Source organism: Pimephales promelas, chromosome 9 (genome assembly GCF_988280905.1).
Source record: "Pimephales promelas chromosome 9, fPimPro1.hap1.1, whole genome shotgun sequence".
NCBI classification, from domain to species: Eukaryota; Metazoa; Chordata; class Actinopteri; order Cypriniformes; family Leuciscidae; genus Pimephales; species Pimephales promelas.
This window is the reverse complement of record NC_142777.1, coordinates 24,187,725-24,211,945: the sequence shown is the minus strand read 5'-3', so window position 1 is coordinate 24,211,945 and position 24,221 is coordinate 24,187,725. Positions and strand designations below refer to the sequence as shown.

At 37.5% G+C, this 24,221-nt stretch overlaps 3 protein-coding genes across 5 annotated transcripts; 1 reads left to right on the top strand and 2 right to left on the bottom strand.

Moving 5' to 3' along the window:
* The first annotated feature begins 3,595 nt into the window (after positions 1 to 3,595).
* On the top strand, positions 3,596 to 10,190 carry srpx2 (sushi-repeat containing protein X-linked 2). The gene is made up of 10 exons (XM_039664529.2): positions 3,596 to 3,783; positions 6,616 to 6,696; positions 6,775 to 6,966; positions 7,108 to 7,284; positions 7,430 to 7,553; positions 7,648 to 7,769; positions 8,079 to 8,258; positions 8,383 to 8,516; positions 8,618 to 8,739; positions 9,439 to 10,190. The coding sequence occupies exons 1-10, from the start codon at positions 3,714 to 3,716 to the stop codon at positions 9,617 to 9,619; spliced, it is 1,383 nt and encodes a 460-aa protein (XP_039520463.2). The 5' UTR covers positions 3,596 to 3,713; the 3' UTR covers positions 9,620 to 10,190.
* sytl4 (synaptotagmin-like 4) lies at positions 9,929 to 20,209 on the bottom strand. 3 transcript variants are annotated; one of them, XM_039664527.2, is made up of 17 exons: positions 20,069 to 20,209; positions 18,468 to 18,605; positions 15,866 to 16,081; positions 15,579 to 15,688; positions 15,238 to 15,352; positions 14,129 to 14,263; positions 13,946 to 14,042; positions 13,737 to 13,833; positions 13,226 to 13,326; positions 13,028 to 13,123; positions 12,656 to 12,834; positions 12,381 to 12,471; positions 11,787 to 11,948; positions 11,573 to 11,684; positions 11,381 to 11,489; positions 11,080 to 11,291; positions 9,929 to 10,506 (listed from the first exon to the last, which is right to left on the bottom strand). In XM_039664527.2, exons 2-17 carry the CDS (start codon positions 18,581 to 18,583, stop codon positions 10,364 to 10,366), a joined length of 2,091 nt encoding a protein of 696 aa, XP_039520461.2. In that variant the 5' UTR covers positions 18,584 to 18,605; positions 20,069 to 20,209; the 3' UTR covers positions 9,929 to 10,363. The 3 variants fall into 3 exon arrangements, with proteins under 3 accessions (XP_039520461.2, XP_088991039.1, XP_039520462.2); XM_089134913.1 differs by having other exon boundaries at positions 13,085 to 13,123; XM_039664528.2 differs by lacking the exon at positions 20,069 to 20,209 and adding an exon at positions 19,523 to 19,592.
* A 549-nt stretch (positions 20,210 to 20,758) lies between these two features.
* Positions 20,759 to 24,184, bottom strand: tyw2 (tRNA wybutosine-synthesizing protein 2). The gene is made up of 7 exons (XM_039664530.2): positions 24,034 to 24,184; positions 23,619 to 23,787; positions 23,320 to 23,518; positions 22,999 to 23,149; positions 22,800 to 22,909; positions 22,564 to 22,721; positions 20,759 to 22,039 (listed from the first exon to the last, which is right to left on the bottom strand). Exons 1-7 carry the CDS (start codon positions 24,084 to 24,086, stop codon positions 21,662 to 21,664), a joined length of 1,218 nt encoding a protein of 405 aa, XP_039520464.2. The 5' UTR covers positions 24,087 to 24,184; the 3' UTR covers positions 20,759 to 21,661.
* Positions 24,185 to 24,221: the final 37 nt, after the last annotated feature.

The window sequence follows — 24,221 nt, the reverse complement described above, 5'->3', positions numbered from 1 at the left end:
AATGGAGAGGCGGATCGGGAGTAATTCGTCTCTTAAAGCGACAGTCACATAGTTATTTCTTGATACGTAAAAAAAGAGATACAAATCAAGTCAAGTTTTAGTTAGCCTACAGAGGGGGTTGCAGCATAGACATATACACTAGACCTCACCTGGGGGTTCTATGCATGCGTCAAAACCGCCGCCATCTTGGAACAGGGGTCTTGTCATAGGAAGTAGCTAGGTAACGCTGCTATCTCTGCCTTTACTTCGAATTCATTGATGGTGGCGGACTTTTGTGCAGCGTATGAAGTTCACGGATGAAATCTGAACTAGGAAGAATGTTTTACAAAAAAAAAAAAAAAATTCTTTCTGGAATCAATGATAAATACATGTCTGACCGTTGGAACAAACCAAAAAAAAAACAAAGAAAAATCACATTCATGATGATTTGTGATGATTTTATTTGCGTTAGACCTGTATCTACTACGCTGATGCATTATGGGGGGGCTCCCCTGTTTCAAGATGGCGGCTCTATTGACGCATTCGTTCCAATGAACTGCCGTATCCAAGGTGAGGTCTAGTGTATATGTCTATGGGGTTGCAGTAGCACAAGATCTGCATTTTATAAATAAAAATATGTTAATGACTAAAGAAGAAATACAATTTCAGTTAATTATTTCTTCACAATGCCTAGATAAAAACAGATCAATGTTGAAAGCTTGCTTTTTTATTCTCTTATTTAAAATCTATAGAACATGTCACATCTTACAGCAGTTTTAAAGCAGGATCATGCTATTTTTGAAATTTTGCTCTCGGGGTCCCCCTACAGTTGGGAAACAGTATTGTCTTCTACTACTGTCGTAAAATCTGTCATGGTTACACTAGGGAATACACGCGTGCATTTGTTGACAAGTGATACCCCCGAACTCTGCAGAAGGAATGAGTTCTCACATCTTGGGCAGACTGCCAGCATTGCGTGTGAAATGTCTTCATCCCAGGTACATTGGCATGTACTGTATTTCAGCATGTCATATGAATATAGTTTCATGCCCTTTTTTTTTTATCAAATGTCAAAAGATTGCATAGCTCACGTTTACAAGCCAGCATCTTTATAGTGCCTATTGGCTACTGTTTTACATAATTGATATGCTAATTCAATTAAATGTTTTTGTGGTTAGCCATATCATCAACATTATACTATCAAACTACCATAGATGAATCAGCAAATTTGAAAAATCGATTTGCATTATAGCCTAAGGCAAGACACTTTCACCAGAAAAATAAATAACAAAAATGACTGTAGACGTAGGATAGTTGTCTTGACCGATTATTTTTTTCTGTCTAATCATGTATTATTTACTTGAAATATCACATCATCCTTGACAAATAGACACACAAAACGAATTATGATGAAAGTTCTGAATTGACATTTTGTAAGGCATTTTCTCTAATTTAAGAAGTCTCGTTCAGCCAGGTAACTCCGCTCCTTCCGATCATAGATTCCGATACATGAGTGGAGCTAACATCTAGCTCCATGTAGTCTTCCGGTTAGAAGTTAACAAGCGAGACGTGACACCAAAGTTTTCATTGTTTTTGAACCGCTTTGGTATTTTAAATTACGATTATAATCACTCGTATTAATGCGGTATGGGAATCGGTGGTTGTGAGTGCAATTACTAATGTTGCTAGCGTTGCTAAACAGAAGATTAACATGAAAAACATTAAATAAAGTGAACATTTTCAAGTTCAAATGGTTGCGTTTTGATAAGGTGTAGTCATAATAATATATATATGTATTATATATTTTTTTAATGTAAGTGCCTGGTACTCAGCCAGTGCTACCATTATAACAGCTTTCCGGGGTGGCGTCCATTTTTTTCTCCGACTCAGACACGCAAAACATAATAGAACGCTTGAAGTGTGGACGTGACATCAAATCCGAGGTCCGAGTCGGTTCATTGGCTATAGACATTCTCTGGTGACGCTCATTCATTCATTTGACTATCGATTAATCATTAATAGGAGTGAATGAAATGTGGGCCTAATGGGATTACCCTACAGTTTATGAGGATAAACCCAGTCCCAGAGCCATTGAAATTTTCTCTGACCAAATCTATATGGACTAAATCCAATACTCTATCTCTATCCTTCCACCCCATTTGACCCATTTGAGTATGCTGTGATTAACACTTGAAATTCAACAAATTTAACTGCCACAAGATGTTCTTGTAATAAAGAACTCATCGTGGAAAAACACGCTGTATTTTGTATTTTCATTGGATTTTTAATTGATAAAAAGTTAAACAAATTAAATAATAAATTTTAGCATAAATATTAATGATTAATCAATAGTCAAATGAATGAATGAATGAATGAGCGTCACCAGAGAATGTCTAAATGGTGCGTTCTATTATAGCCAACGAACCGACTCGGAACTCGGATTTGACGTCACGTCCACACTTCTAGTGTTCTATTATGTTTTCCATCCGGAAAGCTGATGGTAGCACTGGCTAAGTACCAGGCACTTACATTATATATATATATATATATATATATATATATATAATGCGTTTTGATAAAGTCATTATATATATATATATATATATATATATATATGTGTGTGTGTGTGTGTGTGTGTGTGACTTATAATGACTTTATCAAAACGCAGCCATTTGAACTTGAAAATGTTCACTTTATTTAACTCACAACAAACCGATTCCCATACCGCAGTAGTACGAGTGATTATAATCGTCATTTAAAATACCAAAGCGGTTCAAAAACAATGAAAACTTTGGCGTCACGTCTCGCTTGTTAACATCTAGCAGCTAACCGGAAGACGCATTGACGCAAGGCCTCATGGGACGTAGGAAACTTGTGGATATTATATTATATCATACTGTATATACTATGCAATGTTTACTGTGTGTCATTCATGTTCGGAATATGTTGCTTCACAGTTAGCCTTCACTTAAAATCTTTAGTCCAAGATTGGATAATAAAATTTGCCACTGAATTAGTTAAATTCCGGCCTCTACATACCGCAAACAGCGCATTGTCCCTGAGCTCCGTAACGACATCTCTCATAAAGATTTGCGTAGTTTAAATAGTAAAACATTATCCGAAAAACACCAAGCCTCTTCGCTAAATCACACAAAATACAAAATACCATTGGTGTGAGGCTGACCGGAGTTGCACCCACTTTTTTTTACAGTAGCGTGGCTGAGAGACGTAACTACGTTACATTAAATATATTTTTTGTTTCCATTTGCTCAAATAGAAAAAAGAAAAAGCGTGTTTTCACAACTTTCAAAAAGAGACTAAAAAAAGAGATAACGTTACAGCAGTAAGAAGAGAAGATGTCAAATTTACCGTCACTCCCACAGACACTAACACCTCACAGCAGCGTTTATTGACTAACTTGATGATTTGATGCAAATCTAAATAGTGTTATAACTGTAATTTACCAACCTCAAGAAATAAGATTATTGAACAGCAGCACCACCGTCCGTCCAAATGCTACACAGAAGAGTTGCACGTCCGACCCTTTTACTGTCTATGCGTCCGACTAGAGGAAGAAATTTGTGCTGAACTTGTACTCCTGGAAGGCTGCGTGGGATTCAATGCTTGTCAAGAGTTAGTTATCCGAACGATTTCTTTGGAAATAGCAGATTTTCTCCCAAGGAAAGTTATACTTTCGACATTTATATTCATATTTCCATTTTAAATCCAATGCAATGATCAAATTTATTACTCTTTTTGTTGAATTGTGCATCATTTATCAGACTATGGCTGATATCACTGAAGGTGAGAGATCTTCATTTTCTCTTTCTATACGAAACAATAGTCGTCACTGGACTGAGTTGTTTTTGTACATAACTTGAGCTTTCTCAAACTGTATTTCGTTCGTTAAGTAGCAATAGGGTTTAAATGAAGAACAGCTGTGATTTTGTTTACCTTTGCATTCGACTTTATGGACTAGCAGGTCTAAGTTGAAAAATGAAGATTTTGTTTTAGTTTTTAGGAACGAATTAATTGGATAGTATAGGCTATGTAGGCTAAATTGTCAAACTAAATAACTTTTAAAAGTTATGTGTCGTAGTAGCCGTCTTTTTCCCTCTAGAGATTATCAAAGCTCAAATGCCACAATTGCGCAGATTTCTTGGATGATTTAGAATCATAAATGATTCAGATTCCAGGGGGAATGAAATTTTGGTACTTGGTCTAATGTTGGAACAAAAATAGACAAACTTTGATCCATTTACCGTTTAATGTAGCCAGAAACATATGATGTTCTCTATTTGATGTATGATGTCCATGCTGTCTAAACAGTTGTAATTATAACCCAGTGACCCAGTAAATGACTAAGTGTGAGCTTACCATCTGTGGCAGGGCCCTAATTTGACCAATTAAAGGAAGAACTTTAACTATATATTTCACACATGGGTTGATTCCCATGCTATGCATGTAAACTGATTAACCAAAACAAATGCCATGCTCATAAATAAGTATCATCATTTTGCATATTTTATGTGATTAAAAGTGGTTAATTTGAGTAAAGTAGTTTGGCTTTCTGCACAGTTTCAAACAGTTTGTGAAAATGAGAGCAACATTTTCCTCTCAATTTAGGAAAGTTTTGCTACATAATATTTTCCAGGTAGGGTAAAGCAGACTGGGTATTGACAAATGTTGAGTCACAGTCTTGGTATGATGCAACTTTTTAGACCTTAGACAGCTGCAGTCAGTTTCCCTGAGTATGAATTCAACATTTATATATTTAACAAATGTATTTAAAGTCTGACCATCTGTCCAGGACTCCAGGGTGTTTTCTATATGGGCCAAGACTCTGGGTTAAGCTCCAGCATCCCGGTAACCCTGCATAGGAAAAGCAGTTGGGAAATTGGATGGATGGATATTAGAAATGAGATCCCTCTAGGCCTGGCAACAACTTTGCATACTGTTATCCTCTCTTCATAAACATCATTGGCTCAGACATGTCTCGATTTTTTACCTTGAAGAAGAAAATGGTGATTTGGAGGGATCAGAGAAAGTACATTGAACTACTTATTGAGTACTACAATAAGTAGTTCAATGAATACATAATTATCCATCCATTTTCTATATTTACTTGTCCTAAGTATGGTCACTGTATTCTTTCCTGGTGTGTCTTGGGCCAAACACTAGACTGGTGGCCAGCTCAATAATTGAATATTACACTTAAAAAGCAATAACTACCTTCTTGCAGAGTTCTCACAGTCATGGATAACCTGGAAATATGTGGGAATTTTAAAACTTTTTCAAACATATGATGGCAGGGTTCGACATTCAGCCTGTACATCAGTCATTTACTTGTCTGAATAAAAAAAGTTACTTTTCCAGGAAAACAAAGGATTTGTGTGCGTGTGGTGTAAATGTAATTTTATTCTGAAGCAATATTCTTCTCACTGTTCTATCAGCTCTTACTTACTTAAATCAGTATATTTGTGACATTTTTTCAAAAAAATGTTTTCAGGGCATTTTTTCCCCCCTAACCTTATTAATTGTGTAACACATTTTATATGAAACTCTTATTAATTGAATTTATCAATGAAATGTAAAACCAAATGGAATCATTATAAAGAATATCCATCTTTCCCTGCAGAGGAAAACCAAAAGCTTGTTAGAAGCAGAAGCAAACTACCGCAGTATGTTTCTGTGAGTTTCTTTGCATGTATGCTTGCATTCATTTCATTCATTGGTTTCTCCTCGAGAGTCTCATACAGCTTGCACAAGCTTTAACTGGTGCAAACTTGTTAGTGTCAATACATTATCTATTACCAATTACGTTTACACATTGAATGTAATAAAATTAAAATCATTCTTGCCCAAAAAGTTTTTGGTGGTTCCCTAGCAGACAAGCCATAATGTAGAGCTTGAGAAAAAATACATTTTAGGTATACAGGATTTTTTTTATATATATAAATGACAAAACACACAATTACTAAAAGTAAAATTAAAATGAAAGTTGAAAGTATAAAAACAAAAGCTAATTTGAAACATTAACAAAATAATAGTACACATGTAAATACTAAAGTATGAAAATAACACTGAGCCCCTCCAAAATGACTTTCAAAGATCCTAATCCAGTAAACCAACTTGGAAACCCTGAATTGGCTGAATCTTCAGTTTTCAGTGCGCAGAGAGCAGCAACTTTTGGCAAACATATTTTTGGCATTGGTTGAAACAGTTCTGTCCTAGATTTCCGTTGATGCTGATACATACTGTACAGTATTGAACTTTGGTTGCTTCTCAGTATATATTTTTTCCTGTAATAAGCTTATTTTTAGGAATTGCTCGCAGTTATAGACTAAAAAAAAAGTTCCCCCAAAGAGTTTTAAAGGTTTATGTACGTGAAAATGGAAAAAAGTGTGTGAGAGGAAAGAATGATGATGGTAGAAGTGGTGCATGGAAACAAAAACAGGGGTGGTTGGGGATCGTTTTCTGTAGCACTGGGACTGCACGATACTGATGATGCAGCTGATTTGCTGCTGTGATGTGCCGGCCAATATTTAGACTTTTGGATGGTGACTTTTTGAAAATGTTTACATATCAGACCAAAATCTAGTTTTACTTCAGGTTTTATTCTATGTTTGCTCTCAGGCTCAACGTCTGCCTACCATGACACCAATGAAGTTGTGCATGAGGACGAGACTTACTACACCCCTCAGTTGGACTACAAACGTAAGTACTTTCACAAATGAAACAGTATTAATATTAGTGAAATGCTAGTTACTTAAAAAACAAAACAAATGCCATCAGATCCGCAGTGGTGCCATACACTTAAGCTATCCTTCGGGGAAGTGTCCTGTTCTTCCCCTCGAGGCGGGCGCTACCAGAGCTCGCTTGGAACTCGCTGTTTGCTCTCCTGTGATCGAGGATATAAACGGCTGGGGCGATCATCTGTGCAGTGCATGCCCAATCGCCGCTGGTCTGGAACCGCTGTTTGTCGAAGTAAGTGTCAAAATAATTGTACCACCACAGAAACTAGTCCGGTGATTCATAAAAAACATGTATTAGGCAGCTGCTGCAGAGCACTAAACAAAATCTGTCCTCACTTGCACCGTGTGTTTATATTATGTCTGATTCTCTCAGAGGTGCGTTGTCATGTTCTGCCTCTGATTGACCACGGTATGTACAGTTGCACCCGTGGTTTCGTGGTAGACTCCAGGTGTGACTACACCTGCTATGAAGGCTACCAGATTGAGGGAGATCGCTACCGTATGTGCCAGGAAGAGGGGAAATGGAGCGGCGCAGAACCGACGTGTGCAGGTACAGTAAAGTTATCCATTTGGCAATCTAGTCTAATGTATTTAGTTTCCAGATGCCATTGTGTCATTATTTAGGCCAATTTCTCCAGTTCTCCCACATCAGAGAGAAGACTTTGTAATATTTAATAAAAATTCCGTTGTTTCAGATCATGACCCCCCCAAACTGAAATGTCCTTTGTCCAGAGTGAAGGTAGCAGAACCAGGAAAACTAACTGTCATGGTTTCCTGGGAGCGTCCTCTAGCTAAGGATACAGCTGACAGAACACTACAGTATGTGCATCACATTTTATGGAAGCCTTCCAATGTCCTCTACTGTAAGTTACATAGGCTACTTATTAATGACATTTGTGACATCCCTCCTCAGGGTCTTGCGAAATGGACCGGAGTCTGGGTCCGACTTTCCAGAAGGAATACATGTGATTCGATATAAAGCCTACGACCAGGCTCGCAACACAGCGACTTGCAAGTTTAATGTGCATGTTGAAGGTAAAGCAAGCATAGAACAGTGTTACAGGGGCAGTTCACTTAAAAATTAAAAAAAAAAAATGTGTCATCATTTAATCACCCTCATGTTGTTGTTTTTCTTCTTTGGAACAAAAATAATGGGCCTCACTGACTTTTCATTAAATGGGCAAAAAGCACTGAAACATTTTTATAAATGTTGTGCTCCACAGAGGAAAAAGTGATGAGAAATGATGCCAGAATTTTTGCTTTTGTGTGAACTATCCATTTAACCATAGTCAATATTATTAAAATATTGGTAATTTCCCTAAAGTGAAATATTCTTTCCCTCAGTGAGAAGGTGTCCAAAGCTAAAGCCGCCTATGCATGGCTACCTGATATGCTCATCTGATGGCAATAATTATGGGGCTATATGTGAATACCATTGTGATCCTGGCTTTGAAAGGACAGGTTTTGCGACACGTGTTTGTCAGCTCAACCGCAGCTGGTCCGATGACGCTGCTCGGTGTGTATGTAAGTATGTGGTTTAGTCGAAATAATTTCTATAAAAAAAATTATAAAGTTACATTTCATTACACAGTGATTGAATCGACATATTTAATATTTGTTTGTAAAACATGTTTGTTTTTTCTTGTAGTAATGGAGATAAAAACAGATGTCAGGTCTGCTGGTGCTCTGCTTGACCAGTTTTATGAAAAGAGAAAGCTTCTCGTTGTATCTACTCCAGATAATGCTAACCAGAACTACAGGCTTCAGAACATTATGTTACAGGTAATATAGATACTTCTTTCACTCTAACAAACATAATCACTGGAAAGAAGAGTGTACAACTATATGATATACTGTATGATTGTGGGAATGTTCTGAGACAGAAGGCTGAGTGTGGTCTGGATCTGCGACATGTGACCGTGATTGAGCTGTTAGGAACTCCACCTCGTGCAGTGGGGCGCATCAAAGAACAACGTCTAGAGCCTGAGGTCATAGAGGGTCTTAGGTAACTCACTATACCTACACTACAGCAGTGTTATCATGTTAAATAGCATTATATTTACCTATTGTATTTGCAACTGCAATATTACAAAAAAAAACAAAACATTTTTTTGGAATGCACCGATCATGATTTTAAATCCATTGTTTTTTTGTTTTGTTTGTTTTTTAAGCAAATTTATTTGTCATTTATTTACTCTATTACTACAAAAAAAAAAAAAAAAACTAGAGGCAAACCACTGGATTATAATCACGATCTAAACAAAGAGGCTACACAAGTAACACGAGCAGTTGTTTTTGATTTAAATTGGATAGTATAATTTCAAGATTGAAAGCCTGGTACTTTGCATCCGCCTTCAGCAAGTCCTGTCTCTGGCCTGTGTAATATTTCCACACAAATTACATTTTGGGAAATGATTGCAATGCAATTTACACTATCCAGTCAATTCCCAGTTGATCCCATTGCATGTTTTGTCATTGAATATTGAAAACTGGATTTCATGCTGACTTTGTTCCGGCAGAGACATATCGCCCAGTCTAATTTCTATTCAAGACTTGGTCTTATTTTTATACAAGCCACATAACAGTTTTGGACAAGACACTTTCGCAAGGTTTTGCATCGACTATACTAAAGGAAATCATTTTGCTGATGCTCTGTACTATGAATGTATTCCTTCGGTAAATGTTTGTTTTTTGTATGTAACAGACAGGCGCTGTATATTTCGACAGCCTATTTCACCATGGTGTTGCTGGATGAATACGGTGTGGATCGGGAGCGCTTTGTTAACCCTGCCACCTCTGATGAGCTCTACTCGTATGTAGAGGAGTACCTCCTCACTGAGGAAGAGCGAGAGAGACTGGAGATGAACAGGGACTTCTGTGACTGACTTGGTCTGATCAAATCCAGATCTACGTGGGGGGCATGGTGATGTAGTGGGTGGGAGTTTTCCTTATTGCGGTTTGTCATCAGGAAGATGCATGCACCCCCTGAGCCTGTTTCCAAGACAATTAGTCATTTAAAACCACATACTGTAGCCATTATTAATAGAAAATCACATCTGGAAATGTGATTTAATATTGAACAGGTTTCAATCTGCAAGTGGGAAAACTGCCTGGTAGGGTTGCAAAAGAGACACATTCTGAGGAAAAATAATTGTAACCATCTATATAATCGAGTGCACAGCATACAATGCGGATTCTTCAAAATATTTAATATTTATTAAATACAAGTATTTCTATGTAGCTCCTAAAATAATGCTAAATCAGCATTATGTCATTAAAATACATTGTGTTAAAATATGTGAAACCTTTTGGGCCATACATTGTGCACATTTAAAACCAAGTGTTATGCAAATAAAACATTTCTTGTGTTCATTTTTAAGAACAGTATTCAAATGATGTATTTGAAAGCATCCATTCACGGCAATATTTATAGGAAATAAATACAATTAACATGTACACACTGCATATCATTATTTTTTAACTGCCTTGAATGTTTTAAGTATAAAATCTGCATTACCCTAAAAGGTCTTACCCTAAAAAATATTACAGGGATGCACAGCTAGTCCAGAAACACACAAGCGTTGTGGAATGTGTAAACCTCTGTCCTGATAATGGCTTGCACAATGTCCTTACTTGGCTTTTCCCATGGATGAGCGCAGTGGAAGAGTGCCCTCTGCCCATGAGTCAGGGTACTGCATCATCTTTTTCCAAAGCAAGATCTCCTCCCCTGTGGAGTTTGTCACCCACTCTTCATTTCCTTCCTCGACAGTCGCTGTGCAAACATCAGTTTCAGATCACTTATATTCAGCAAAGATGCATTCAATTGATCAAGAACATTTTAACGTTACAAAATATTTCAATTTTAAATAAATGCTGTTCTTTTGAACTTTCTTCTTATCAAAGAATCCTGAGAACAATGATTACGGCGTCCACAAAAATATTAAGCAGCACAACCGTTTTCAACATTGATAGTAAAAAGAAATGTTTCTTAAGCACCAAATCAACATTTTACAGTGATTTCTGAAGGATATTGTGAACCTGAAGACTGAAGTAATGATGCTGAAAATTCAGCTTTGCAATTACAGGAAAAGAATATTGCATTTTTAGATACATTTAAAACAGAAAAGAGTTTTACTGTATTTTTGATCAAATAAATAAAGCCATAGTGAGCATTAGAGCCTTCTTTCAAAAACATTAACTTCTCATGGCAGACCCGTGTATGGTTAATATCAATAAAACTTGAATGGTGTTATAGGGACACTTAATTTGGTGACTGCAGCACTTCAACATTAAAAGCTTTTGCATTGATTTCCACTCAATGAATATGAAGAACAGATTCTCCTACCTGCTCCCAAGCTGAGGCGTACTCCTCCCAGGAAGTCGTTGCTGGACAGGGTCTCTCTGTCCCAGACAGTGAGCTCCAGACACATGTCCTTCAGCTGCTCTAGACTCAGATATTTGTACACAAATGTGTGGTTGTAGTTTGGGTTCTTTGTCTTCTTCACAACTGGAGTCTTCTTCTTTGAGGAAGACTTGCTCTTTGATGGCAACAGATACCTGAAGGGCAGAATTATTAGCAAAAATAAACAAAAACAAAAATATCAATTTTAAATTGGGTAGAGGGAATTAAACAGATGTTTGCAAACCCTTTCACAAAGGAATCACATGTGCCTCCAGCTTTTATGGCTGTGAGATTTTTGGCTTCTTTGATCAACACATGCAGCTCAGCACCATCTGCGGGTTTGCTCTTTTTCCCTTTATTGGAGAAAAGGAGAATAATTTACTATGGAACACCAGCTAAAGATTTTAATAGATATGTTAACTGTGTGTTTCCTCACATTTTTCATTAGAGTCCTCTGTATGCGTCTTATTTGCTGTGACATATTTAAGTGAAATCACCAGCTCTCCTTTGTATTGATCAAACGGAGATGATGCTAAATGGGCAGCTGCCTATGAAGACACGCAGGAACAAATGTAAAGGGAATATGAAACAAAACAATTTGAGAGCAGTGACATTTCTATGGTATCAAAACAACCATACAAGTGTGTTACCTTTCCTCTGAGAGTCATACACTCTTCAACTGCTGAGTCAATGTCATAGCTATCCAGTGGTACCTCCACCTCACCCAGAAAGGCATTGTGGCCAAAACGGTCATAGTGCCAAACAGAGAGTTGTAGTGTTCGAGTCATCAGCTGGGTGCGGCTGATGGAATACTAACACAAACAAGCATGCGACAGCTTGTCAAGATTAAATGTTTTTTTTTTTTTAAAGTAAGAGGTTGCCATGATGGAGCTTTAGCCAGTTTGTTTAATCTGTTTGTGTGAACTGAACATGTTGTTTACTCTAGATTAAAAAGAGGCAAGCATAAGAACTAATATTTGTCTCGGTGTGACTCCCAGATAAGTGTACTTATCTTCTGTGTCAATATCAAGCCCATTCGAAACTAGATGTTAGTGTGCAGTGCTGCCATTAAAGCATTACATATAGACTTTAGTGTTACTCAGTGGTATCAGTTTCTGATAGTATTTCTTGTTTCATGCCATGAAAAAGCTTTGTTATTTAGAGAGTTTAGTTTTACTGGGATCAGTCTATTTAAAATCATACTTTAAAAAAAAAATACTATCTGACAGAAATCGAAACAATACCTTCAGTGTTTCCTTAAAACTGGGGTTGATGTTATGTTTGATGGAAGTTTTCTTCTTGCTCTTGTCTGGGAGGAGGTAAGCCTTGACGTACCTGGAAAGGAATCAACCAATTCGGGGGAGTTTAGCCTAGTTCTAAACTGAGAGATTTTTTCCCTCTGTAATGGGGAAACCCAATGGAATTATTCACGGGTGGAAAATGATTATTCTTGGAAGGCAGTAAAGAACTGAGACCCTCTTAAGAAATCACTTCATAGGCTGTGTGGAGGCCCACTTACGGGTTGCACTTCTTTTTTGCAGCATCAGCATAAGCTAGCCCTTTACATTCATGGACCACAATAGACAGGCTCTGGCTGGACTCATCGTAGCTGAGAGAGAAGACAATATCTCCACTCACTTCCACACGGTCATAGTCTCCTGCTTCACTGTACACACTCATCATACTGCCAAGAGTGGTCTGTGGAATAAAATCTTTTAAAAAAAGCTGCCCAGCACATTCAATTGTCTAATATTTCATTTTATTTTGTGTGTAAATAAGACAAATTTAAACTATAAATAAACTGCACTTTATCTTGATTAATGCAAGTTTATTATTTTAATTATCATTAATACTTTTTTTTAAATGTAATATTTAAATTAAGGTAGATTACCCTTGAGCCTCCCAGACTTCCCAAGCTTTTACCAAATTTTTGCCTGTGTATATTCACCAAGTTATCAATATCTTCCTCCTCCTCATCATCCTCCTCCTGATAAAACAATTCAGGCATGCCAATCAGGTCACTGATTGCAAGTGTGAAGAATAGTGTAAACATTTGAAATGGTTTGAATTTTATTCGTAATTAACTCACTGCATTAAGACCAGGAACGGACTTGCTTCTATCTCTCATTGATGGAGGAGCGCATTCTTTCCCATCTTCATTTAAATTAAGTGTGGAAACTGGTTTAATATCTATGAGAAAACAGTGTTTGTACATTTAAAAGCCAGAGTGGAAAAATAAATGTATGTATACAACCATTCAAAAGTTTGGGGTCAGTAAGATTTTCTAATGTTTTAATGTAAAGTCTCTTATGCTCACCAAGGCTGAGTTTATTTAATCATAAATACAGCTAAAACTGTAATATTGTGAAATATTATAATATAAAATAAACCATATTGTAATTTATTTCTGTGATGGCCAAGCATCGGTATATTTTTTTCATGTTTGATGAAAGTAAGTTGAAAACAACAGCATTTATTTGAAATCTTTTGTAACATTATAACAGTCTTTGCGGTCACTTTCAAATCTAATTCAAATCTTTTTTTATTTAAACTGACCCCAGAGTTTTAAAAAGTATTGTACACTCAAAATATAACCTTACCTGACAGTTTGTGCACTCTTCTGACACTTTTCTTGAAAAGCCCATCCACGTCACGCAAAGAGTCAGAGCAGGAATTCATGTGATGTATTAATGAGGCCTTATTTTGGTGGGATGATGGAGGAAAATGCATGGGAATAGGTGACACATGAGCATAATTAGGACAGAGAAAGCACATGGCTAAACTGGGTGAAGTATGAATATGCACTTACTGTCTCAGTGGTAGAGGGGCTGTCACTGTTACTGGGGGCTATCAGGATGGACACAGCAGAGCCTGTGGGACTAGTCTTGGCTGTCAGTTCCTCTTTTCTAGAAGCAAATCAGCAGCTTGCATCACACTACAACATACTAATCAGCTTCATCATGGATCTCTGTGCCTCTGACTAAGATCTTACCTCTGCATTGAGGGGGTACTGTGGGACGATTCAGTCTCAGTGCGACTGCTTCCCAGACTGGCTTTTTCTATTGATTCTGTGTCACTTCGTTGTTGCTCTCGCACATCAAGTCCCTCATAAGACTCAAGAGGTGAGCTGAGAGAAAGAGACAGGATCAAGTACAGATGCTAGACAGAGCTGACATCCTAATAATAGTGGCATCAAAAGGCTAGAGCAGTGTTTCCCAACCCTGTTCCTGGCGGCACACCAACACAGCGTGTTTTCTTTGTCTCCCTAATCAAACACACCCGATTCAACCCATCAGTTCATTAACCCACCTGATTATGAGCTGATGGGTTGAATCAGGTGTGTTTGATGAGGGAGACAAAGAATACACGCAGTGTTGGTGTGCCACCAGGAACAGGGTTGGGAAACACTGGGCTAGAGGAATAGTACACACTCAAATAAGAATAGAATTTTTAATTACTCATCCTAACACCATTACAAACTGATGTTTTTTTTTTTCTGTAGAACACAAAAAAATATTTCTTCCTCACCGTCAAGTTCCAAAATGGACTTTGTTTTTGTGTGTTTTGTAACCAAATATCATTAAATAAAACTGCACCTATTGGAGTTTGACAGCCTTTGGAGACTTGTGCAAAAGAGATCTATGTGAAAATCTTGTTGTCCCCACAAAGATGGCAATATCTTAAATCCTTGAGAGTATAGGGACATTTTTTAGTCCCCACGAGGAGAACAGCTTATGCATATGAATCATGATAATTATTTATTTAATTTTTTTTTGAAAATGTAAAAATGCAGAATGTTTTCTGTGAGGCTTGTGATTAGGAGTAGGTTAGAGTTAGGGGACAGAATGTACAATATAAAAATCATTATCCATAAAGCATGAAAACCCAATGTGTGTGTGTGTGTGTGTTGCAAAAAAGAAATAGAAAACAGCATTAAGGTCTGTACTTGTATAAGGATGAATAATTAACAGAGTCATATCACAATAATTGGAAAATAGTCATTCTTTTTTTTATGAAATTGTAAATATTTAAAAGAAGTACATTACACTGTTTGATCAGTAGAAACATGAGACTGTATAAATAGTGCTAATGACAACACACCTCTTATTTGCTAGCGCGATGTCCTTTAGTCTTGGTTTGGGCACAGGTACAGCTTGGCTGGAATTCAAGTCAGCTCTGTTTAACAGCATTTCCCCAGCTGTCTCTTTCTTTTTAACTAGAACAGAGAGATGGAAATTTCAAAATGCGGAAGTAAGAAGTATATAATGATTAATCTCAAAACACTGCAGACCATTATTCTCTGAAGTCAGTCAGATAATTATTACTCTCTCTTTTCCTCTTCGTGAACACACACAAAGAAAATCTACTTTCCACCCTTTATAAAAACAGAGTAGGTTCACATTGCTCTATCCGAATGTCTGGCATCTGCTTCCTGTACTCACTCAGAGGCCTCTTCCTGAGGGAAACTCGGACTAAGTCGTGTCCAGGAGCTGCAGAGAAGCGGTTAACCCTCTCGTCATAGAACCAGTCTCCGGTGCTCATCTTCAGGTCTCTGAGAGAGAAAAAAAAACAACAGCCTGAAGTTGAGTTTCTGTTGAACATTAACCTTTTCCATTAAGCAAGGGCCTCATTTTCCAGTCTAATGTGTCTCCTAATGACAGGGTTTTTTTTTTTTAAATGGACCGAGGCCAAAGAGAAGGATATTAGGAAGCACAGGGTACACACTCACATCTCTTTGGCACACACTGTGCACACCCAAGATCCATTGGGTCGAACTGATTGGCATTTTCTGCAAACCTGATGTTTGCATGCTCTGCATTGGCTACCGTTGCTGGTCAGAAGACCCATGGGCTCTTGGCATCGGCCACAGCTGCGTTCACTGTAATTCCCACTGCCACGCTTCGCACCTTTTCTTCTGGTTTCCAGCAACTCGGATTTCAGCTTCCTAAGAGCACATAAATTAACAATTATTTGCTTGACCTACATCATTTTAATGGATAGGGTACAAAATAGGCTCCAATTTCTGATGAATGTGATTTTATTTTTTCTAGCAGTACACATTAAAGGGTTAGTTCACCCAAAAATGAAAATTATGTCATTAATGAATCACCCTCACTCGTGTCATTCCAAGCCCATAAGACCACCGTTCATCTTCGGAAAACAGTTTAAGATATTTTAGATTTAGTCCGTAAGCCTGTCCCTCCCTTGAAAATGTATACACGGTATACTGTCCTTCTCCAGAAAGGAAATAAAGACATCATCAAAGTAGTCCATGTGAAATCAATGGGTTAGTTAGAATGTTTTGAAGCATCAAAAATACACTTTGGTCCAAAAAATAAAAAAAAAACTGGTCCAAAAACTATGACTTTATTCAGCACTGTATTCTCTTCCTGTTCTGTTGTCGAGCCGTGTTCAGAGACGCTGATGACGCAAGACGCTGCTGACGTGTTATCAGTGCGCCCGAGCTTCGTTTACAGTCTGAGGGAGATGTACGCTGTAAACAAAACAATCTTCGCAAACATGTCTAAGGATTTCCACACAGAGGACGACATTTTTTTGCCCAGCCATATTTATTTGAACCTGAATACACACACACACACACCAGATACACGTCAGCACCGTCACTGAACACGGTTTGACAACAGAACTGGAAGAGAATACAATGTTGAATAAATGTTGAATAAAGTCGTAGTTATTTTTGGACCAAAATGTATTTTCGATGCTTCAAAACCTTCTAACTAACCCATTGATGTCACATGGACTACTTTGATGATGTCTTTACTTGCTTTCTGGACAAGGACAGTATACAGTACATACATTTTCAATGGAGTGACAGAAAGCTCTCGGACTACGGCCCCGTCCACACTACTGCGTTTTCGTTTAAAAACGGAGAGCTTTTGCTACGTTTGCACCTCCTGTCCGGACTAAAACGAAAAAACAAAGACCTAAAACAGAGAAGTTTAGAAATGCTACAGCTCCGTTTTGCATTTTGAATCTCTGGAGGGCGTTTTAGTGAAGACGTGGACAAAATGGAGGACTTTAGAAACGATGATGCAGAGGCTCACGCTTGGCTCTATGATTGGGTGTCATCAGTTATTCGTCTGATTAGTCACCCTGATTTGTCAGCCACTCATCAGGTAGCTAACGTTACTTTCTTCTACATCAAATCTGAGGAATAGTCAATCCGTTTCTTGTTTACACCGGCACACGCATGCCCAGTGTTGGGGAATGGTCACGTGATCTGTATTCGTTTTAATTCTCCGTTTTTAAACGAAAACGCAGCAGTGTGGACGGGGCTTACTGGATGTCTTACGGGCTTGGAACGACATGAGGGTGAGTCAATAATGACATAATTTTAATTTTTGAGTGAATTAACCCTTTAAACCTGCAGTCTGTAGTTTGTTCTCTTTGTCACCATCTCTGTTTGAAATCTGCAATTGCATTCACGGAATTATCAACTTTATGTGGGTTGTGCTTCGGCACGGCACAGTGCGGATGAATCCAATGTTTTGAGGAGAATGTGCAGCTGTCAGTCTCCGCGCCGGTGTGGATACTGTCATTTGGAATTACGGATTCTACTTTTTGGAAATATGACCAACATAAGAATTTTCACCCTAAATTGTCATCTATACAAGTAACATGCACGTTTGTTCTGACCAACTAAGGGAAAAAAAGCATTGTAGTAAATTGCGCTGATTAAATCTAACGATCGCATATCATATCACGGCAAACAGTGCAAATTATACTTTTTGTCAGATTGTTAATGTTAACAATCCCGGTTGCAGTCTCTATTTCCAAACTCTCAGTCCAAAGTCTTTTGCATTTTACAACGGGTGAATCTCCAATTGTGTTTGGAACCTTTATGGATCCACCATCAAATTAATATGTTTAATTAGATCAAGTGCAGTGAGAAAAGGATATAAGGCTATCTCCAACTCCAACATTCTCACACACATTATAGCCTACTAGCCGAGACTCCTTCTTTATGTGTACAGATGTGATGCAAAGACAAGCTCGAATTTCCCACGGAAATCCGGTACATAACCAGCCATTAAAACTGGTTGGTTATGTACTTGCTCAAAAAATTATTTGGGATAATTTTTAACACAAAAAAGTTACGGACAGGAGCTTTAAATAAACACAGAAATGTAGCTATATTAATTCAGATATAAATATCTGGAATAAACGATGTAAAAGTCTTTATTGTAGCTTTTGATCAATTTAATGTCCTTGCTGAATAAAAGTATTCATACTGACAAACTTTTGAAAGGTAAAAATAAATAAATAACAAGAACAGGACAGATTCTTGATGAGGTAACAGTGACACTCACTTCACACGCAGCTCCTCCAAGCGCCTGAGCTCCTCATCCCGCCGAAGGACCTCTAGTATGAATTCTTGCTCCGAGTCGGTCAGGAAGGACATGTTGATCTCCATGTTCTGCACCATCCTCAAGAGTCAAGCCCTGCTTCTAAGGAATAGATTAAAAAAAAAAAAACTACAGTCTACAACTAGTCACCAGAATATATTATGTCAACACAAATGCAAATTACAGGAACTCGTAGAACCACACAGATAGAAGCTCACCCAGCCGAGAATAGGACATTTGCTTTTCAGAGATGCAGCGAAGAGACTAATATATATACATAATGAGAGAGTGTTACACAAATAAAGGAAGCCCTGCTGTTTGTAAAAAGGGAAGAGACCTGAACAGAACTGACAAATTAAGGGAGCGACCTTTCTCAGTGCATTCACGCAGTGTCTGTCAGTGTCAGTGGCTCTTCGACACCTCTCTGCAGGAGCGGAGTAATTAAACAAGCACAACGACACACTGTGACATGCAGCTCAACATGCAAATTAGTTGGTTACCAATGAGCCAATATCACACCAGGAAAGCAGAGTTATTCCTACCACATAATCAAGTAAGCATATTAACAGTATTAAATCTCTATTTATTTTTTTTAAGCCAAGCAAATTTATTTATTTTGCAATACAAATTGTACTTCTCACCATATTCATACGAAAAGGATGAAAATAATTATCTGGTGGGAAGACATGGCCAGAGAGCATGAGAAACTTGTTTTGTTTTTGTTTTTATTACTCGTAAAATTGTGGACAGCAAATCAATAAATTAAATAGCTAAAGGCCAAACGAGTGTGGGAAAAGGGGCCCAATGCCATCAGGAAAAGAGGAAAACTACATGCAGTCAGCTTAAGAGTCACCACCCTTTAAGGACACAACCATGGGTGGAGATCTTTAGCAAACCTTTTTTAAATGAGGCACTTATGATGATCATTACTTGAAAGCACACAAGAGCCTTGTGAATGCCCTTTGACCTCAACTAGTGGAAAAAGTGTGAGGAAAAGAAAAAAAAAAGTATTCAATAACCTTCAATTACAACTGGGTTGGTCTGCATCCAAAACAAATGACCTTCTGCGGCAAACTTTTTCCTCATTCTCTAAATGTTTGAGGAAAATAGAGAGGATTAAAGTGAGCACCACTAATAATGGCAACTTCCTCCAGCTATACTGATAAAGATCATGGCTGCGTTTCCCAAAAACATTGTAAGCCTAAGTTGATCGTAGAACCAATGCTTTAGGGAAAAGAGGATTTTCCCTAGAGGATCCCTAGAGGATTTGTGCTGCTCTAACACATGGACCACACACAATGACATTAAATTCCCTAAATAATCCAACATCACATGTAAAAAGAGTCTGATATTAAACAGAAATGTGTTAAAACAAACAAGTAGGAAAATAAAATACAGATGTTACCACCCATTAAGATCTTAGGGGAAAGGATAAAATAAACATCGTTCGTGACAATATCAACAACTGAAAAACTCTCGTTGTATCTTTCAGGGAAGAATTATTCTGTAAAATATAAACAAAAAGTCTAATACACTTTTCAAACGTGTTTTCAATTTTCACTTACCAATGGCGCAGGATTTCCCCACACTCTTTCTCCAGTTTCCTTCTCCGTGCGAGCTCACTGACTCCGGCTTTGCCAAACAAACGTCGCGTCCCGGAACAAAAGTATTTAGTCACTGCAGCTCTGTCTGCGTGCGCGTCAGAGAAACTGCAAGACCATGGGACAGGTGCGCGTCCACGATGCGCGCAGACGTGGTAGACGTAGTCTATGGACTAAAATCACATATTCTTGAGTTATTGGTGCTCAGTGTTTTAAGATTTTAAAACCCTTCAGACCTGAATTGTTTTACACTAAGAAAAAAAGATATTTTGCCAAAAAAAAAAAAAATACAACAACAACAACAACCAACAATTGTTATTTTTTCATGTATTAAAATGGACACCAGGACTAAAGCAACATAAAATACATTATATTTAACCATTTATGAATTTGAGCTTAAATACATTCTGTGAATTCGTTACAAAGATTTTGATAATGCAATATGAAAGAAGGTTAGAAAAGTCTTAATTGTGTTGCTTGCAGTGGATGAATCTATGTATGTGTCCATGTCTGTCTGTACTTGCTGGTTGATTTGATAAAATATGATTGTGTGCATTGTCGTATTAATGCATCAGTGTGTGTGGAGTGTTTTGCTGTGTAGCTATTCACGCATTTCAATTCACTTATTCTGTCACTCTCTAAAACCAATGGAAAAGTAATTTACATTGGATAATCACTTTGAGAACAAATGAAATATTTATTACACACACAAAATTACAATGTAATATAATAATGTACATTATTATAATAACCATATTGTTCAGTGGGATTTAGAATAGACAAAGCATACTACCATCCGAAAGTTTGGGGTCAGTACGATTTTTTAAGATACTTACTCAGCGAGGATGCATTCAATTAAACAAGTGACAGAAAGGTTTTTTTTTTTTTTATTTACATTATAAAAATCTTTACTATGTTATAAAAGCACTATTTCCTTTGAACTTTACATTCATTAAGAGAATCCGTTCGAGAGAAAAAAATCAAGCAGCAAAACATCTTCCAAATTGAAAATAAGAAATTATTTCCAAAGGATCAAGTGACAATGTACACTGCAGTAATGGCTGCTGAAAATTCAGCTTTGGATAACACAAATAAATTACACACACACACACACATATATACATATATGTGTGTGTGTGTGTCAAAATGCTTTAAAAATACTGTATTTTGATCAAATCAATGCAGCCTTGGTGAGCATAAAGATTTTTTTTACATTTTAAAAAATCTTACCAACCCCAAACCTTCGAATAGTAGTGTATATTATACAATTGGGGAAATTCCATAGAAAATAAATATTGAAGGTTTCTTGTGAAATAATAATTTATGTTGTTTTAGATGCTTCATTATGAATTTCTGTCACCAGATTTTAAAATGTATTTTTGTTTGTTTTATTAAAATTTAAAATGATTACAAAACATTTCAAACATTTCGCATTTTAAACACACAAAAAAAAAATAGATGGTGAAAAATCAGCAATCAGAGGGATATATTGACTAAAGCTGATTACAGACAGAGTGTCTAAACAAAAACAACTTTATACATGAGTGCATGTGTTTATCAGAGAGGTTTACACTCTAAGTCCAGAACCACATGGCTGATATGTGGTGCGTATGTTTTGACATGCTCTATGTGCTTGATATTTGTCTTCCATTCACTTCCAGTGATGTCTAACAAGAGTGTACAGATGCGTCTAGCTGCGTCTGAAGCCCAAGCAGTCCATACTTGCATATCTCTCTCTATGGAAGAGTCTTTATTAACATCTATAGCAGATAAATGTTTAGATGGTTTATGGTGCAACGGTGTTGTGACATTGTGGTGAATATGCAGGATTCCACCAGTGCCTCTCTTTAGCAATCGACACGCCACTGGCCAACCCTCCTCTGAACTTGGTATGAGGCCCAAATTCACTCGATCAGCAAGATCACTTAAAGGAAGCTAAAAGGGATGTGCAAAAGGGATCATTCAATTGTCCAGATATGTGGATCTGGAAATGTTCACATAATGAGACAATATATATATATATATATATATATATATATATATATATATACTGTCCAACGCATTCTCATCCTTAAACGTCATATAGAACGCTATATGCAAAAACGGCGCTATACTACGCACATGGCACCCGTTATCGTTAATATAACACGCGCTGTGAGGGCTAAGTTTAGGTGTGGGGTAGGGTCTGCATGTCATATTCACGCTAAAGGATTTATAACGTCTTGGGTTCACGTGTTATATTAACGATAAAGGGTGCCATGTGCATAGTATAGCGCCGTTTTTGCATATAGCGTTCTATATGACGTTAAAGGATGAGAACGGGCTGCACTGTCTATTGCCCAATCAACCGATTCTCTTCCACAACAAAAAACAACAAAAAATCTGAAAAATGAGTAGGTGAAATTAAGATAATGACAATCAGCACTTTTGTTTCTCAGTGCGCAAGCTGTTATCCTCACCTGCCTGTTGTCTCCTTGATGGATAGAGCAGCGGTCGGACACACCATTAATCTGTAGGTTTCTTTGAAGAGCCTGCACTGCATCTGGGTTCCATTCACAGGCATGCACGTGAGCAGCCTTAGCATGTACCAGATATGGAAGAGTGAAGTAGCCAATCCCTGGACAGTGGAGTAAAATATAGTCATACATCTCAGGTGATAAAAACCATTCCAACTAACACACAACATTGCTTTTACCTGCAAATAAGTCAACCACAGTCTCTCCGATGCAGTTAAAGGAGGCTATTCTGAGCTTCTCTGTGATATTCCCAGGGGAGAACATGCACTTGGTGACATCAAACTCATACCTGAAATTTAAGACAGATTATTTTTTTTTAATATTCATTTAATAAATTGAGATGTAATTGTTGAAATAATGAGGCAACTTATGAGTTACCTAATATGGTTATCGATGTGTGTCACATAGCTGCTGTCTCCTAAAAGCATTGTCACTATAGGTGTGCGGTAACCATCATTGGAAATTTTTTTAATTTGCGCTAAACGTTTGACTCCCAGCTCCAGGGCAACAGCAGTCCAGAATTCAGATCCTAAAACAAATAAAAAGTAAGAAAATATTTAAAATATTTTGCATGTAATCAGACATTTTAGTTGCTAGAAACTATTATTCTGGGATAAAAATGTAAATAGAGGATATACAATCTAATTTAGTATATACAAAACTGGACCTACAGAGGGTGTGAGATTCATTATCACCCACCAATATCTTTCCATATTGCATTAGAGAAGCAGCCTTCACTAAACAGGACAAGATCTCCATGGCATTGCCATCGGCTAGGAATGTCTCTCTCCAGATCCTCACTCCATGTTTCCCCTTTAAAGACCAGAAAGGACTTTGCAGTCTCTGCAAGCCTCTTATGGAAAGATTTAACTTTCTCCTTCTTTGATAATGGAGGAGTCTAAAAAAAGGTATACAGCATACTGAGGATCAGATGTTCATGTTCAGTGACTTGGGTGCAAACATCTCTTAAATAACTGTCAGTGCATATGTAACGTTACCTGGATATCAACGATTTTACAAAAGCTGTCCTGTGCAACATGTTCCTTTAGTGCCACCAGATCAAGCTGTGCCAGAACAGATGTTCTGACTGGAATGGTTACGGTCCCATCTGAGTGTTTCTGTGCACAGTACATGTGGTCCAAAACACCTTGTGACAGTAGGTATTTTCTGAAAAATGCATGTTAATACACCAGCAAGTTATCAAAATAGACACAGAAACGTATAACTGCTAAACTAACCATAATATAACCATGGCATTTGTAGTAAAACTGTTTAAACAAATGGTTAAGCAAATGGCTAAACAAATGGTAGTCACCCCGTTAAAAAACATGGTTACTACACTTTTAACGTTACTATAATCCAACCATGATTATTTTGGTACGGGGAAAATATGCCACTGAGTTCGCAGCCTACCTGTACAGTTGTGCATGACGCTGCGGCACTTTTAAACACGGAATTACAAACATTTTCTACAGGATGCGTTAGAAAAACATATTTGAGGGTTCATCAACACACATTCGCCTTAAAGAAATGTCGTTCCGGTCGGTTTTGAGTTCCTAGTGGGAACATTATGAGTGTTGCACTTATAGAGCGCATGTGAA

Coding starts and splice junctions, on each gene's coding strand:
- srpx2 (XM_039664529.2), top strand. CDS start 3,714: ATGATCAAATTTATTACTCTTTTTGTTGAATTGTGCATCATTTATCAG. Junction 6,697..6,774: donor CCCTCAGTTGGACTACAAAC/GTAAGTACTTTC, acceptor AAATGCCATCAG/ATCCGCAGTGGTGCCATACA. Junction 8,740..9,438: donor GAGGTCATAGAGGGTCTTAG/GTAACTCACTAT, acceptor TGTATGTAACAG/ACAGGCGCTGTATATTTCGA.
- sytl4 (XM_039664527.2), bottom strand. CDS start 18,583: ATGGTGCAGAACATGGAGATCAACATGTCCTTCCTGACCGACTCGGAG. Junction 15,689..15,865: donor ACAGTGTGTGCCAAAGAGAT/GTGAGTGTGTAC, acceptor TTTCTCTCTCAG/AGACCTGAAGATGAGCACCG. Junction 10,507..11,079: donor ACGCCTCAGCTTGGGAGCAG/GTAGGAGAATCT, acceptor ATGTTTGCACAG/CGACTGTCGAGGAAGGAAAT.
- tyw2 (XM_039664530.2), bottom strand. CDS start 24,086: ATGTTTGTAATTCCGTGTTTAAAAGTGCCGCAGCGTCATGCACAACTG. Junction 22,722..22,799: donor TGTGGTTGACTTATTTGCAG/GTAAAAGCAATG, acceptor TCCACTGTCCAG/GGATTGGCTACTTCACTCTT. Junction 22,040..22,563: donor ATCAAGGAGACAACAGGCAG/GTGAGGATAACA, acceptor CATCCCTTTTAG/CTTCCTTTAAGTGATCTTGC.